At 41.2% G+C, this 15,481-nt stretch overlaps 1 protein-coding gene across 1 annotated transcript in view; it reads right to left on the bottom strand.

Moving 5' to 3' along the window:
* b4galt2 (UDP-Gal:betaGlcNAc beta 1,4- galactosyltransferase, polypeptide 2) overlaps positions 1 to 15,481 on the bottom strand; it is a 173,527-nt gene that overhangs the window by 5,823 nt on the left and 152,223 nt on the right. The window contains exon 7 of the mRNA XM_084369625.1: positions 8,808 to 8,912. Coding sequence (XP_084225751.1) covers positions 8,808 to 8,912 — 105 coding nt within the window. The remainder of the gene's footprint in view (positions 1 to 8,807; positions 8,913 to 15,481) is intronic.

Genomic DNA, 15,481 nt, shown 5'->3' with positions numbered 1-15,481 from the left:
GTTACATCAGAATCTGCTCTTACGTTAGAATCTGCTCTGATTTTAGTGAAAAATAATTCACACAGTGTGTCAGACAGTTACACAGAGCTGCTGCTGCTGCTTCACTTCAGTTTGTGATGCAACCTCTGGCATTAAAACAGATTCATAACACAAACTCTGCTGTCACCAGCGTAGTAGCATCAGTGTTTGCAGCCAGTCAGGGTGGAAATGAGGCCACGGTGGGTGAGCGTCTAACAGCATGTTTACAACACTCTTGTCTTAATAATGCCTTTTTTTCATCTGTGTAAAGACAAAAAGCTGATGTGCGCAAATAACAGTCTTTTTCAAAAGATGGCGGTGACGGAGTCCAACAGAAGACGTTTTCTTAATGATATGCTTGGACATACAGCTGGAGTTGACACTTCAGTCCGACATGGACCACTGAGTCTACAGAGCCTTGTCAGAACTGACTAGTGAGGATCTTTCGTCTCTCTCTCCGCAGCGCTTTCTCCTTGTCTCTTGCAAATCAAATCAAAAACAGCTTTATTGGCATGAATGGAAGTAGGAAAAATGTTGTCAAGCATCTTTCCCTTGAAGAATATAATACAATAAGATATAAATACAATTACATGTTCTCTGTTCTTCCATCGAGGATTAGAAAAACTCATTCTGAAAGAATTAGAAGAAAAGGAAGGGAAGGAGAGAAAGCTGGTGGTTTAAACTGAAATGACTGTGGATGGTAGGGGAGAAAATGGGCGAATAGATAAGCAGAGATAAATATATATCTGAGAAAAGAGAGTGACAGATGGAGGGAGGAAGATATACTGATATTAAAAATTAAGTGAATGAGAACCGGGGGGGAAAAAGAGGAAATCTTTGGATGAATCTAGTGGAGATTAAACGCAATAAACTAATCCCTACATACATCCAGAGAGTATCAGATGCATGTGCACTCAATCTGTAGGCTGCAGTGTGCAGCATTTCAAAATTATTGGTCTTACTTTCGTTGTAGAGAGTTAGAGGGCGAGACAAAGACAGTCCTCGTTACATATTCATTAGCCTGATTTCCAGGCTGAGTCTTAACTGGGCTAAGTAAAGCTCTATTTTAATTCCACCGAGGGTCTCACAGGAAAACATTTCTGGTTTAGGATCTCAACAATAGCTCGTAATACCAGCTTCTAAGGGTTATTTTGTTCTGGTGTCATGTATTTTGAGCTGGCCCACTTGACCCTGTTGTAGAGAAGTGCCTCAAAGGAGCAGTTTAACATTTTTGGAAACATGCATAATTGCTTTCTTACCTTAGATAAAAAAAAAGAATGATATGCTAAATGTGATGCTATTCTGAGCAGCCGGTTAGCACAAAGACTGGAAACAGTGAGAAACAGCAAGCCTGGCTTCCTATAGAGGTAAGAAAACCAGCCTTTTAGCATCTCTAAAGCTCGTTAATTAACACGTTATATCTCATTTGTTTAATCCATCCGAAAACCAAAGTGTGAAAAATGACAACTTGCAGCACGGTGATGGTGTCATGACTGGAGAACCGAGCCAAAGGTGTCACCTTTCTGTGTTATTTCACCCCTTTTTAGTTTTGACAAACTTAGGTGATCATGAGAGACGTGTAGCAAGATATGACACAACTGTATATCCATAATGAATTATCACACATACTTCATTTCTAGTTAATCAGACTTTGAAAACCATTTTGCAGGATTCCTTCAAAATGTCTCGCTTCTATTGGCAGTAGTTTGTGGACTACTGTTTTTAAGCCATGAAACTGGCATTACGGTGTGGCCATCTTTGTTTTTAGAGCCAGATGTGACCTTATTTGGACGAGAGGGTGGAGGTGGGATGGGTATCGATTAGATCTGAGAACCCGAGAACACACCGTGATAGTGCTGTGTTAATCACAAGGTAGCCACGCCCTCAAGCATACCCTGCTGTGTTGTGTACTTCACACTAAATATGACCATAACTGACAAAATGAACATAATGCGGTGTTGGAGAAGACTTGAAACTAGTGATTGAGACCATAAACTCATTAAGAACCTGTTGACTGAGGTAATGAATCAAATGAGAAGTAGGGTCATTTTCCCGTAAGCTTACATGCAATGGGATTTCTTTTTGCAACCAGTGGAATCGCCCCCTGCTGGCCATTAGAAAGAATGCAGGTTTAAGGCACCTCTGCGTTGGCTTTACTTTTCAGACCCAGAAGCTCCATCCACATTTTATACAGTCAGTTGTTCTATCACATAATTTTGCTTTAATTCTTGGGTCTGATACCGAGAGAAAGGTTTTCTGCTGTCACCTGCACCTTGCAGGTCATAGCCGTATGTTGACAGCCTCCTTTTGTTCTATATGCCGGACTATTTCTTGACTGGGAGCAGTAACTTTCTTGACGCTTTTTGGAGCAACAAAAAAATAATCCAGCCTCCCAAATTTTTTTTGCTTTTTGCTTTTATACTTCAGTTTTTGTCGGGATTCAACAACTGAGATATAAAGTGCTCATTAGTAAGAGTTAGAGGTGCTGGTATGCTGGACTGAGCCACAGTCCATTTCCAGTCTTTATGCTAAGCTAAGCTAACCTGCTGCATCATATTTACAGTACAGACCTCAGAATAGTTACAATCTAATCATCAAAGTCACGTTGGAAGTGATTATTTCACAAATTGCCCATCTGTTCCTTCAAGGGACTCTAAATAAGTCAGTAAACTTCAAGCCGTGTTCATGGTAAATACAGTTTTACAAAGGTGAGTTGCACACACACACACACACACACACACACACACACACACACACACACACACACACACACACACACACACACACACACTGTATCTGCACTGCCCCTGGATGATAACATATGAATGGAATATTGAACAATGTTACTGAGAGACTAATTCATTTGCAATGCATGAATCGCCTCTGCGAGACAAAATGTGTGTGTGTGTTTGTGTGTGTGTGCGCACCGATACTCGAGGCTGGTGATGAATGTGCCTCTTTCTTACTTCCGCTGGCCCAATATCTCATTGCTATGCCTAACCAGCGTCTCCGAAAAGGCGGAAAGAATGGACTCCTGTGTGAGAGTGTGTGCATGTTTGAGTGAATGTGTATGTGTGTGTGAGAGTGTGAATGCAGAGGAGATAGTAAACATTCATCAAACAGTCGAGACAACGCTTCCCTTGGTAAACGCTGGACATTACGCAGGTACTCCAGATAAACTCTCCCAGAAGGCTCAATCATTAATCTGAATCTAAACAGAACGGCAACCCTGTACCTGAAGACAAAGAGCGGGAACAAAAGCTCAGTTTATCTGTGTAATTGAGGGGCAGACCTCTGTGTGTACAGCCTGAGAAGTAAAACTGGGTATTTTAAGGTAATTCTCAAAGACAAATCGATGTTGTAGGTTGTTGCTGCAAGTGAGAGCGCTTACAAGTTCACTTTCATTCATATAACTGTGTTGCAAACATCTTATGTTGGTGCTGTAAGGTGGACCACTGAAGTTGGTCCCTGGCACCGTGATGTTTTCTGAAAATCACAGATGACAAGGTCCAACATGTTTGTCTCTTGGCAAGTCAAAATATCATGTAGTATGATCACAGCAAAACACAGAACGTTGTTCGTTCGTTGTTAAAGGCATTGTTTGGAATCGAACTTGGAAATCCAACTTCAAATCTGTGAATTGAAAATTGAATTCCTGGAAGAGATCTTCAAGCAATGCGCAGTCTGCGTCCTTGACTGGCAGCTTCAGTGAGGTGTGGTGACCAGCGAGAGTGACCGTTCGTTTCAAAACAACAATGGCTGCTCCTCAAAAAGTTAGCATAGCTGCCACTAAAGCATGAGTTATATCAGAACTGGAGAGTTTATTTCGTGTTGAAAGAAGGGCAAAGAACAGCACTGACGGCTTTTCTCAATGGAGAGATGCTTTCTTTTGACTAACTTCACCAAGTTTGATTTGCCAGCAGGCTCTGGCTCTGATTGAGTGAAGTTAGCCCATGAGAGACAGTGAAAGACAGATGGCTCATCAAATCACCTTCCAAGTATTTTATCTAGTTTCTAGCAGCTTTGTTCAAGATGGGGAAAAAAACAAACATTTTGTGAAATGAACCATCTGGGGCTTCAGGTCAGCATGATCAGTCTGTTTATGACTCACTGAATGTAGACTGTGACTATAACCAGCCACTGACATCTATAATCACTATTCAAAGGTTACTATTTAAGTGTAAAATTCCCGTCTCTACTTGAAACAATGACAACAACCTGCCACAAACAGTACAAACCTGAACAAGCTAGCAGCTGGTAACTTTTCGTTTGTGGGGATTTAGTAGTTTTAATGTCAGGGCTAGCACTGTAATTTAGCATCATCATCAGGTTAAACTTAAATGTGTCCAGACCTTTGGTTCAAACTCCTGTAAAACTAATGACATTCCCATCAGCCTCGGCTGCACTTTGTGTTTAGCACTAATTAGCGAAGAATACTATGTTAACATGCTAAACTAAGACGGTAAACATCATTAACATAACACCTGCTCAACATCAGCATGTTAGCATTGTCATTTTGAGCATGTTAGCATGCAGATATTAACATATAGCTCAAAGCACAGCTTCCTAAAGTTAGACACTTTGCTCACTTCTCAGAGAACCAGGGTTACCCTCATAACCAAACAACTCTTTTTGCCGTTACCTGATTAGACCCCTTTTTTTTTTCAATCATATAAAATACCAAATGACTTGTTAGACTGAGGGTTTAACACCTTCTTGCAGAGAAATTTAAAAGCCCTCAAACCTGCACTGAAACACATTTTAAGTTTACTTCAGCAGATGAAACGTGATTAATTAAAATGTTCTGTTCTCGAAGAGATACAGAGAGAGAAAAGGGAAAAACAAAACCCGTCTCTCCTCCACCCACAATGCCTCAAACCAGCCATGAGGTGGCTCTTCCTCCTTTCAAAACCTCCTGATTATTCTGAGCCGCCATGCTCGAGTTAATGCAGCTTCTTTTCAAAAGATCCTTTAAGCTGAAATTTCCGAGACGCTGTAACGAGTGGCCAGAAGGGCTGTTAAAAAAACCAAAAATCAAGTTTGTGCCGACTAATATGCCGCTGTTTTCTGCCGCTCGCTACAGTTATGAATAATGTATCGGCCCCAAATAAATAGCGTCCCTGTTGGTGTCACCTCTTATTGAGGAAGTCTGGTCCACAGACCAGAGAGAGAGCGCAGAGGAGGAAGAAAACGGGAATTGAGTATCAAGCAGACACACAAACCTACAGACACACACACACGTGCACACATACACACACACACACACACACACACAGACGCTTTCTTTCAGTCTAGCGGCTGATGTATTGATTTTGATGAAGGCAACTAGACTGGTCTGACCTAGAGGGCTCCCATCTCTACTGGTGTCATTTCAGCAGGCAATTACTGAAGGATCGTTGAGTCTTTCTCTCTCACTCTCTCTCTTTCACACACATACACACACATGCACAGACATACATACACACGCACAACAATGATGGATGACACGTAATGCTGGTCTGGTTATTTTAGATACCTTCACATTTAGGTTACTGCTGCCATTTCAGTATATATCTTTTGATTTAAAGTTAAACCAGTCTTCGGTAGACGTCTGACATCCTATGAGTTTGTTGCTGGGAAAAAAAAAAAAAACTTTCATTTTCTTTTCAGTTTGTGTCTCAGGCTCCACTTTATGTAAAAGACATGGACTCTGTCTTTATTGGCTTGCGTGGCAAAGGGTACACCGCAGGGGATTTTGGCATATAAAATAAATAAAAGGTTTAGAAATGGAGGGCCATGAGGAGAGCTCTCTTCAAGCTATTTAACAAACCACATTTTTCATCTTCCCTTTCCCGCAAACAAGTTTCAGGGCTCTGTGGCACTCAGCAGGTAGGCACCAAAAGATCTTTCATTTCTTTTCAGCTGATGTCACAAGCTCCACTTTTGGCTAATTTTCCTTCCTCCCTCACCCGTAGAAGTGGGTGGATTCTACCTTAAACTGAAAGAGGTATCACACCGAAATGCAGCCAATGAAAGGTACGTATGTAAGTCCAGGAAAACACTTCATGTTTTACCATCTTTTCAAACGAGTAAGTCACCTGCTGGTTCCTACAATAACCATTAGCATTACTAAAGACGCACAACAAATTGCTTGTCAGTCAAATCCTAACCATCAAAAAGCTTTAATTTCATACGTCGGTGACAAAAATGTTGCGGTCGTGCTCTTACAAATCATAAAGCGTGGCTGAACAATGAAGATTTGAGTGTCGACTCAGCTATTTATTACACTAACTTTGCGTTAATGAGCAGTCAGAAGCTAATGAATGGATGTGTCTCTGCAGGAGGAGATATACAGGTGAATGAGAGTAAGCGCAGTGAGCTCTTTCTGCCAAGGAGAAATTCTTTTACTTACTTTTCTTATACTCCCTTTGACTGAACTATGAATTGAAAATGATCCATCTAAATGGAAAACTGAATCAAACATACAACATTTCATCTACCAGAGACTCGAACAACATGTGTCCACTGCACGGTGTTTAGCTGTCACTTCTCTTTCACACACGGCTCTCCCTGCATGCATTTTAATCTTCTTATAAACCAATTTAGGAGGCACAACTAAACTAGACCTCAACTGTGAACCCTGACGTGGTCCCCGCGATATCATAACGCCACGTGAGCTCAAACTAAAACAATGTTGGAAGAGGGAGCAGAGTCCACATCTTCACTCTGCCCCGGCTGTAGCAGTTATCGATTTTTGTGATGAGAGGCATCGTTGCCCGGCCCATCCGGGCGTGAAAACGGGGGCTCTTAGAGGAGAATAAACAGTGATAATCCACGTTTAAGCAGCTTAATGTGAGGTGCTATACTCCTGGTGATTAATGTGTCTAGAAGGGCTCATCTCTGCATATTGGGTCTCATTCATCAAACCATAAAATAACACATTTATGAGGGAAACATCTTTACAGATTCGTCTGAAAAGCAATTTAAATGGGTGTAGCCAAATTAAGCCCCTGGGCTGTATCTCTGAAAAGCAATATTTGGTATATTGAAAATGTTTTGTCCTTGGCATTTTAAAATCTCCCAATGTTTCAGTGACCAGGAGGACCGAGCTGTGGTCTTCATAGGGCTGTTTCTTTATTTGTTTTTCATCTGAAACGCCTTTATCTACAGCCCACATCTACAGTAATGGCGTTACAGCGGACTAAAACTATGCATTCAGAACATTCAGTATTCATGGAAGTTGCATAATAGGAGACACTGAATTTTAATAAACACTACGAGGACCAGAAATTCCTATGCCATTTTTTGAAATGCACGCGTTTTACTTATTTAACACGTTCTCATGTCTTCATGCATTTCAATAGCTCCTCGCATGAATCTTTTAACATCCTGTGATGAGCGAAATATTTTGTCAGTTACAGGAAACATTTCTCTCCCCTCAAACATACCCGACTTACTGTAAGACCAGTTTTATTGCTTTTCTGTGGCTTTGTGCTCCTATTTTCTTGGTCTTGGTTGCAAACACAGCAGCAGCAGTGATAACAGAAGTTTTTCTTTGGCCCTCTCTGTTGTTATATCCAGGGATGTAGCTACCACTGAAGACACAATCCAAAAGAGGATTTTGAAGGTTTTAGCAACCTGGGGTGTTGAGATACTTTCAAACTTACACATGTAGGTGTTTTAAAGGCGGATTTTAGCATTTATGACTCAATATATTTATAGTGGACTACTTCTAGGACAACAAAAATTAAACATAGACAGGATTCAAGATTTCTCCAGCAGAGAAAATCCTGCAGTTTGATTTGACTGTGGATTTGAATGGTGTATCTCTCATGTGTCCTGTAGCCTCCCGCTTCCTCTCCAGCATGTAAAACCAGGCTGAATAGCAGTGTTTTGTTGCCCTCTCTGGTAGCCAGCATTAGTGATGATTGTGGTTGAGCGTCATCAGAAAAATCACTGCAGCAAGGTGAGAAGTTAACCACCGGAGGTCAGCAAAAAAAAGATTTTAATGGGGTATTAATATACTTAAACAGGGGAAAGGGTGTGATCAGAAGATGGCAAAGTGAAATTAATAATGATCTTTCATTCCTCTACATTATTACAGACTGCCCTATAATACAATTTGTGATATTACAGGAATTATTATTCCCTCAGCAAGTTACAGCTACACCTCCACCTTCAAGACGAGGGCTGACTACTACTGCTTTTCACCAAAATGTGGATTTGTGAGCATATAAATCTCACCAGCAAGTGAAGCAGTTTGCAAACTGAGTCTATAATAACATACTTAATAATGTACTAACACATGGTTGGCTTGTATTATAGGGGGTTTATTTTTCTTTTCTCAGTTTCTTATGAGGAGCTGCTCAACAACCGGAGTGCTGGACTAACAGTCGGCAGATCTCAGACACACAATATGGTTGTGAAACAAGACCTTGCTTTAAAAAAGGGGGCAAAGCTTGTCATTTAACCATCACTGGTTAAAGGTTAAAACACCTTTAACATGTAATTCCAGCTAAGCTGGACAGAATGAAGGCAGCCGTGAACAATAAAGGACAGAGGAATCCTCTCACTGCTGACCTTATATCGCCTGTGTTGCTCATGTTTCAGTACATTGCTCTCAAGCTAACTCTAATTATGAGGACACGTTATTGATGGCGTGCCCTTTGCAGCTCCACATAATCATAATTCTCTCAAACGGAGAAGAAAAAGTTGGAAAGAAACATCTGAGCTGTGTAGCTACAAGACAAAAGCAGCACGATCGATTCAAACGTGAACCCCGAGAACGAGTCTGGACACTGATGCAGTACCTCTGTGGGTTGGGCTCGTTGTGTTTGTCTCTCTCGTGTTTAATCATTCTGTAGCGGCCGATGCGAACGTCTGGCCTGGAAACCTTCATCCCATTCAGAGTGATCCTGCAACACACAAAGATACGATATCTATTATTAGAGGGAGAAAAGGAAACAAACAAAGAGAGGGACAAGAGAGAAAGAGGCAGAAGAAGAGAATCACAAACTGAGAAAGAAGAAGTGCACCTGGAGGGTTTATGAAGAAATGAAGTGGGGCTGAAACTAATTATTATTCTCATTAACCTTTAACCTAATTTTAAATTAATTGATTATTCATTTGGTGCTAAAAATAGAAAATAAAACTAACATTGCTAGTTTAATACAGCAGGGTGATAGGGCTCCAGCTAACGCATATATCATTATCGATTCATCTCCCGGTTATTTTTATTAATCAAAGGTCTACATGTTGTCAGAAGATAGTAAAAAATGCCTGTTACAAATATCTACAGCCTAAGATGATGTCAGTAATTCAAAAAATCCAAAATGATAAAATTACTGTCACATAATTCCAAAAAAGCTGTGAATCTTCACAATTCAGAAACTGGAAACAGAGCTTTTGAAATGTTGGCCTGAAAAGTAACTCTGGCGATTCATTGATATCATAATAGTTGCCGATTCATTTTCTGTCTGAATAATCAGCTGATTAAACTTTACAGCTCTGAAGCTTCATCTGATTGTTTTGTCTGTCCAACAGCACAAAACCAAAGGTCTTTAATTAACAGAAAACTGGAACTTAAACGATTAAACAATCATCAAAAATTGAATTTTCTGTCAATTACTGGACTAATCATGTCACCATCGAAAAGCATCACGATGAGATTTTTGATTAAAGTCTAATATTCACTCCGCTAAACCTCTAAACGCGTCCGTTAAATGAGCATCTTCTGCATTCCCACAGGCGGTGTTTCTAAACTGAGCTGCTGGTGGTGCGCTACATCCTGTTAGTCGCATGTAGGCGTGTCGCTGGGACACAAAACCTCGCAGCAGTAAACCTTTACTTGACAGGGCGGTTGCCAACTTGATTTGGCTAACTCCAACTGCTGGCGCCTCGTAGCAGCTTCCACTGAAGTACTGGAGTGAATGTTTGCAGGGTAAGAGATCTGTTTGACACCAAGGCCATTATTTCAGTCACTACGGTCCTTCTCTGTGGGATTCTTTACCACAAGAGTCTGCTACAACTGTTTCTTCTTTTAAAAACAGACAAATAAACCATAAATATATTATTAAAGAATCATTATTATTCCCTTTTAATAATAATAATAATAATAATAATGCCTTTTTACCCGATTCCTTTCTATTTTGTTATCATCTTACCGTGTATTGTATATGATTTTGTCAAGTGTGGTGTTTGTATTTGTATTTTTAAGCGCATTGAGTCTTAGCCTGTTGTGTGAAATGTGCCGTATAAATAAACTTGACTTGACTTCCTCACGCAAGAGGTCACATCGGTGAGCACTGCGCTCATTTTTTTAGGTTTAGCTGTGAAAATTCAACCAGTCTGACCTCAGAAACCGACCTCCAGCTTGAAAAGTTAATGTTGTGATTGTTTACATTTCCATGCAGTCCAATAATGGGCCTAAAGGTTAGAGAAGCGAGCTTGTAACCGGAGAGTTGGAGGTTTAATTCTGGACCGGCAGGATGAATCTCTGGGTGGGGAAAGTGAAAAGGAAACTCTTTCCTCATTATCATCAATAAGGGTCCCTTAACCCCAGTGCTCAGTGCTCAGCAGATCAGACTGTGGTAGTACAGAGAGTAAATATAAATACATTAATATATAATAATATCAAATAAAGCTCCTCGCACAAACTCTTCACTTCTGGTCTGAAACCAGTGAGCAATAACTCCTTCAGTGTACATTTATGAGGAAATATTACAGGAGGATGAATCCAATCCTGTCCCTCAGTATCTAACGCAGAATAATTCGTGTTGGATTACCTGAACAGAGTCAGCATTTATTGTTTTTAAATCTCTACTGATTCTGATCAAAATATGCTTTTTGGGCTTCTGCTCGCTCATGGCATTCAAGCACTCGATGCATAGCTCTCAGGGCGTATCGTAATCCCCCTAAAAACAGCACACGGCAAACAATGTTGCACACAAACAAATGCACAAACAAACAGAGATCCCCTCGGCTCTCGCTGAACAACCTCAGCTGCAGTCGGAGTCGTTTATAACACCAAGAGAAACAAACTGTTCGACTGCAGGAGCTGTGAACTTTGTGGACACCAGCTGGGAAAAAAAGACTTGTTTTCTTACAGTGTGTTTGAGTCGAAAAACAAAGCGTGAGATCCGAACTTTGAGACAGAGTGGTAGGGTTGTATTACCGCTATGATGCAACACAAGGGCAAACCTGCACAGAGATTTATATCTAATGCAGCAACAACTGGAGTGAAAGCAACGCAAGCAACGGGTCTGTTCCGCATAAAGCCCGGCTTACACCCTGCGATTGACAGAGGCACTGATATTCATACCTGCGATTATATAAAGGATTGTGTGTGTGTATGTGTGTCTTTGTACTGAATGAGAAATTTTTTATTTGTCGCAAGGCTCTGCTTCGTGCAGTCTCGCTGTCTTGAAAAGCATCCATGCCTGATATTGCTCCTCAACAACTGCTTGTCTGCTCCGCACTTCCAACGCCTCCTCTTGTCTCTGAACTCATCACTTCCTCCCTCTTCTCTGAAATCCTTTCTCTGATTTTTAAGCCCCTAATTTTGGCTTCCTCCCGCCTTTCTCCTTTGTGATCTGCTCAGTTTTGCTCTCCTACTGTGGCTCGGGAGGGTCGATACCAATGTTTGCACAGAACAAGTAAACTGAAGATCAAGAGCCGCCACATTTGTTTTTGCGGGTGAGGCAGGGTGGTTTATTTTACACACACACACACACACACACACACACACACACACACACACACACACAAAAGAAAATCCTTAAAGAACATTTAAAGAAACATTATGTAGAAATTGACCTTTTGTCCGACTCTCCCCAGACAGTCAGCTCCAAGTTAACACGGCCGGACCGAGACAGATCAGCACAGCCTCAGAGAAGACGGAGGCCGATTCGATGAAGGGAATACAGTACCGAGATGGTTTTCTCGCCAGGCTAGGCTCAGTCAGCAATGACCATTTACCGAGCTAACAGCTAAACTCCATAAATCACCTTGGTATTGTAACTGGCCTGAGTAATTGTTCTCGGAGGCTGCGTCCGGAGGTGTTCATTGAGAAGCTGCTGGTTATCAGTACGTTTGTTAGCATTTACTTTAGCAAGTTAAAGCTATCTACTATCTACTCTGTATTTGTTTATTTGTCTAATTCATCCTTTCTCCTAAACTCTTCTATCTCTTTTCCTATCGTCTCCTTCCTTCTCTCAACTTCTTCATGTACCCCCCTCCCTCCATCTCCTCTGTTCTTTTCACCTCACCTCCCCTCGATGCTTTTCTCTTCACGGCTTGCTTCTTTTGACCTTGCCTCCACCTCCACCTTGTCCTCCTCCTCTTTCCTTTTCTATCTGTCCTCGTCTCCCTTCCCCTTCACCTTTCTTATTTCTCCTCTCCCTCTCCTCTGCAGGCCGGCGAAATGTAAATAACCAGAATGTAGCTCTTTGCCATCAAAAACACATCAACTCATGAGACGTGAAACCCAAACTCCATCAAAACAACCCTCCCATAAATAAATTCATTGGAAAACTAAATAACACATCTTTGCCCCTTTTTTCTCTCGCTCTCTCAAGTCTCAGTGACTTTGCTGACTTGGCACACATGCATAGATGATTGCCTTTGTCAGTGTGTCTGTGCGTGCACATATGAGCATGCATGCATTTGCATAATTTAGAGATTTATTATGGTGCAAATAATGTGAGAGTGCAGGAGCGAGCGAGGCGGCCCTTTCCTTCTCCTCCTCAGCTTTTCAGTGCAGTGAGCTTAGTTATACATTATGCACAGTTCTGCATCTTTTAAGTAATCTTCTTTGTGCCCGCTGCCCTGCAGACTGTCTAAGGTTCGACTGTGGCGATACTAGCGAGAAATGAGGATCCAAACTTCATTTCTGATTCAGTATGAATCTCGATGTTATTTTTATGTTTTCAGATTCAGTTCTTGGAAGATATTTCAGAGCACATCGACTGTTTTTTTTGTTTGTTTGTGTGTCCGTTTGTTTGCTGAAAGAAAAATCTGGTGTTGGTTGTGTTTTGACAAAACTTTGTGTGGCAGCGGCAGCAGACTGTTTACCGAAGTACCAATGCCAGAATGTAAAAACACTCAAGTACAATTAAAAGCCCTACTCAATTAAAAGTACAGAAGTAATACCGGCTCAATTTACTTCAAGTATTGAAAGTAGAAGTGCTCGTATTTGCAGAAAATCAACCAGTCTGACATATTTAATAAATTATAATGTTTATGAATCAATGCATGAACTACTGTAGCTGGTCGAGGTGGAGCTGGTTGTATACAGATTTAACCCAAAGGGTTACCAGATAAATCTGAGGGGGTAAAAAAGAAAAACAATGTTGTGCCACGTGACTTCATATGAATTTTTCAGACTGTTCTTTCATCTTTGTGATTTTTATAAAATATTTTGTTTAGAAAGAGTTTTACCTCTTTGGGCTTCAGGCGGCTATTTAAAGGTAACCATCTGAGAAGTGTAGAGGGGAAATGTCTCTTTAGTGAAAAAAGCTAAGAACAAACAAAAGACTGGTTGAATCTTTAACAGTGCTTTGTACTTCAGGATGGGCTGTGCTTTATAATTGTACACAAGTACAGTATTTGAGTAAATGTACTTTACTTTCCACCACTGGACTGGAACATCAACAAATAAAGCCTGTTAAACATAAAATGCCGTAGTTTTCCAGGGTTAAACCCAACAGTGATGATTTGTTACACACTTTTCTGTAACTTACGACATTAATTAAGCCTCCCATACATTTAACACTTCAGCAACATTGAAACATTTGGAGAAATAGGAACGTTTTCCTAAACAAAAGTGCCAAGGATGAACAAATTGATTCTGACACGACAACATATCTTAACTTCTGAGCTTGCGGTCTTGTGTGTGGTCGACTTTGCTGGTTTACTGCTGACAGTTAAGACTGACAGTGAAACATGTCACTCGCTAAGCAAATGTGAAGTGAGCAGAAGGTGAGTGGATTATGAGTCACAGTCCACAGATGACATAATTTGTGGCGTCTGACAGCTTGAAAAAAGGTGTGAATGCACAAACAGTTCAGAGTTTTAGTTTGTGCTTTCAGAGAGTTTTTCTTCTGTGGTTCACTCTCCAGTGTCCCAAGCTTCGGAGGTCATAGTCAACCAGCCCGTCACACTTTAAACATCCACAGTGTCCTCAGACAAAAATTGATTAGAGAGTGTTTGCTTGTGTAAAATGTTATCAGAGCCTCCTTGAAATCTCTATATTTTGCTACGGCGTCATCAAAAATCCTTTGAGTCTCACAAAACACTCTGAGGGTGGGCTGGCTCTCCATCTCATCATCTGTCAATATGAAACTTTGCATGACGATTAACGCTCCTCCAAGATTCTTGTTCACAAAAGAAAAACACACACACACATTCACACGCACACAAAGCTGTAATTATTCCCCATATGCATGCTCAAATGCATTCACACATTGTAAAATCAAGCTCGGTGTTGCTACATCCAATGAGCTCTGTTGGGCTGCTTTTTGCACAAAAAAATGTCTGAAAGAAACTTCCTCTTCATCGTGACCTCGCTGGGTCGTGCGCTTTCGTGAGTTTGAATACGTGTGTGTTGTAATGAACTGTGTGGCAACTAATCAACCGGCCTCTTCTCATCCTTGTAGACAGAATCGTGTCCTTGAACCAAAACAAAACTTCAGCTGTAGCACCAACACGCACACACAAACACACACACACTCCAAAAAACACATCAGTGCAGTCATTATTTCTCACCACTCTGACAGGCAGTAGGCAGTAACGCGGTGTGACAGCGTAGTGTGAATATTATGTAAGGGATAGGACGCCGAGGATCCAGTGGAGCTGCAGCATGGGAAGCTTCAGCCTCCCCTGTGTGATGTATATAATCCGCAGCCGACACATTCAACAGCCACCTCCACCGAAACACAGCAGGTGGGTGGCTGCTGTAAAATACCCCGCTGTGTGGGACCTTTAAGCGTTTTCTGATATTTCTTTTTGGGAGAGCCGAGTAAAAGCGTTTGGGTACAGTAGGATCACGAAAGTGGAGACGCGGAGTAGACCAGGCTGTTTTTAGGAGAATGGGTCAGGATTTAATGAAAGAAACCACCTCTGATTTTTTTGGGCCGAGTTATCACGCTAATCCTGTTATGGTTTGAGCTTCTGGGTTCAGTTATTTCCTGATTATTTTGTAGTTCTCTCCTCATGTGTCATGTTTTATTTTCCACTTCCTTGTCTTTTGAATCTCTTCCCTCTGATTGCCCTATCAGTGTCAACTGTGTCCTATTAGTTATGTAGTATTGTGTATTTAAGTGGGTGTCTTTGTCTCTCTTTGTCAGTTCTGCTCTGTTTCCCCACGTCAGTCCTGTGTCTCCTGCGTTCCTCATATTACTCATGCTCCTCGTGTTCCTACCTGTGTTGCCAGTGCTTCTTTGCTTTGCACTTATTTAGTTTTGTATCTTTTGTAGTTCTTAATTAT

This window comes from Pagrus pagrus (assembly GCF_965226575.1).
Source record: "Pagrus pagrus genome assembly, chromosome: 12".
NCBI lineage: Eukaryota > Metazoa > Chordata > Actinopteri > Spariformes > Sparidae > Pagrus > Pagrus pagrus.
This window is presented reverse-complemented; position numbering and strand designations above follow the sequence as displayed.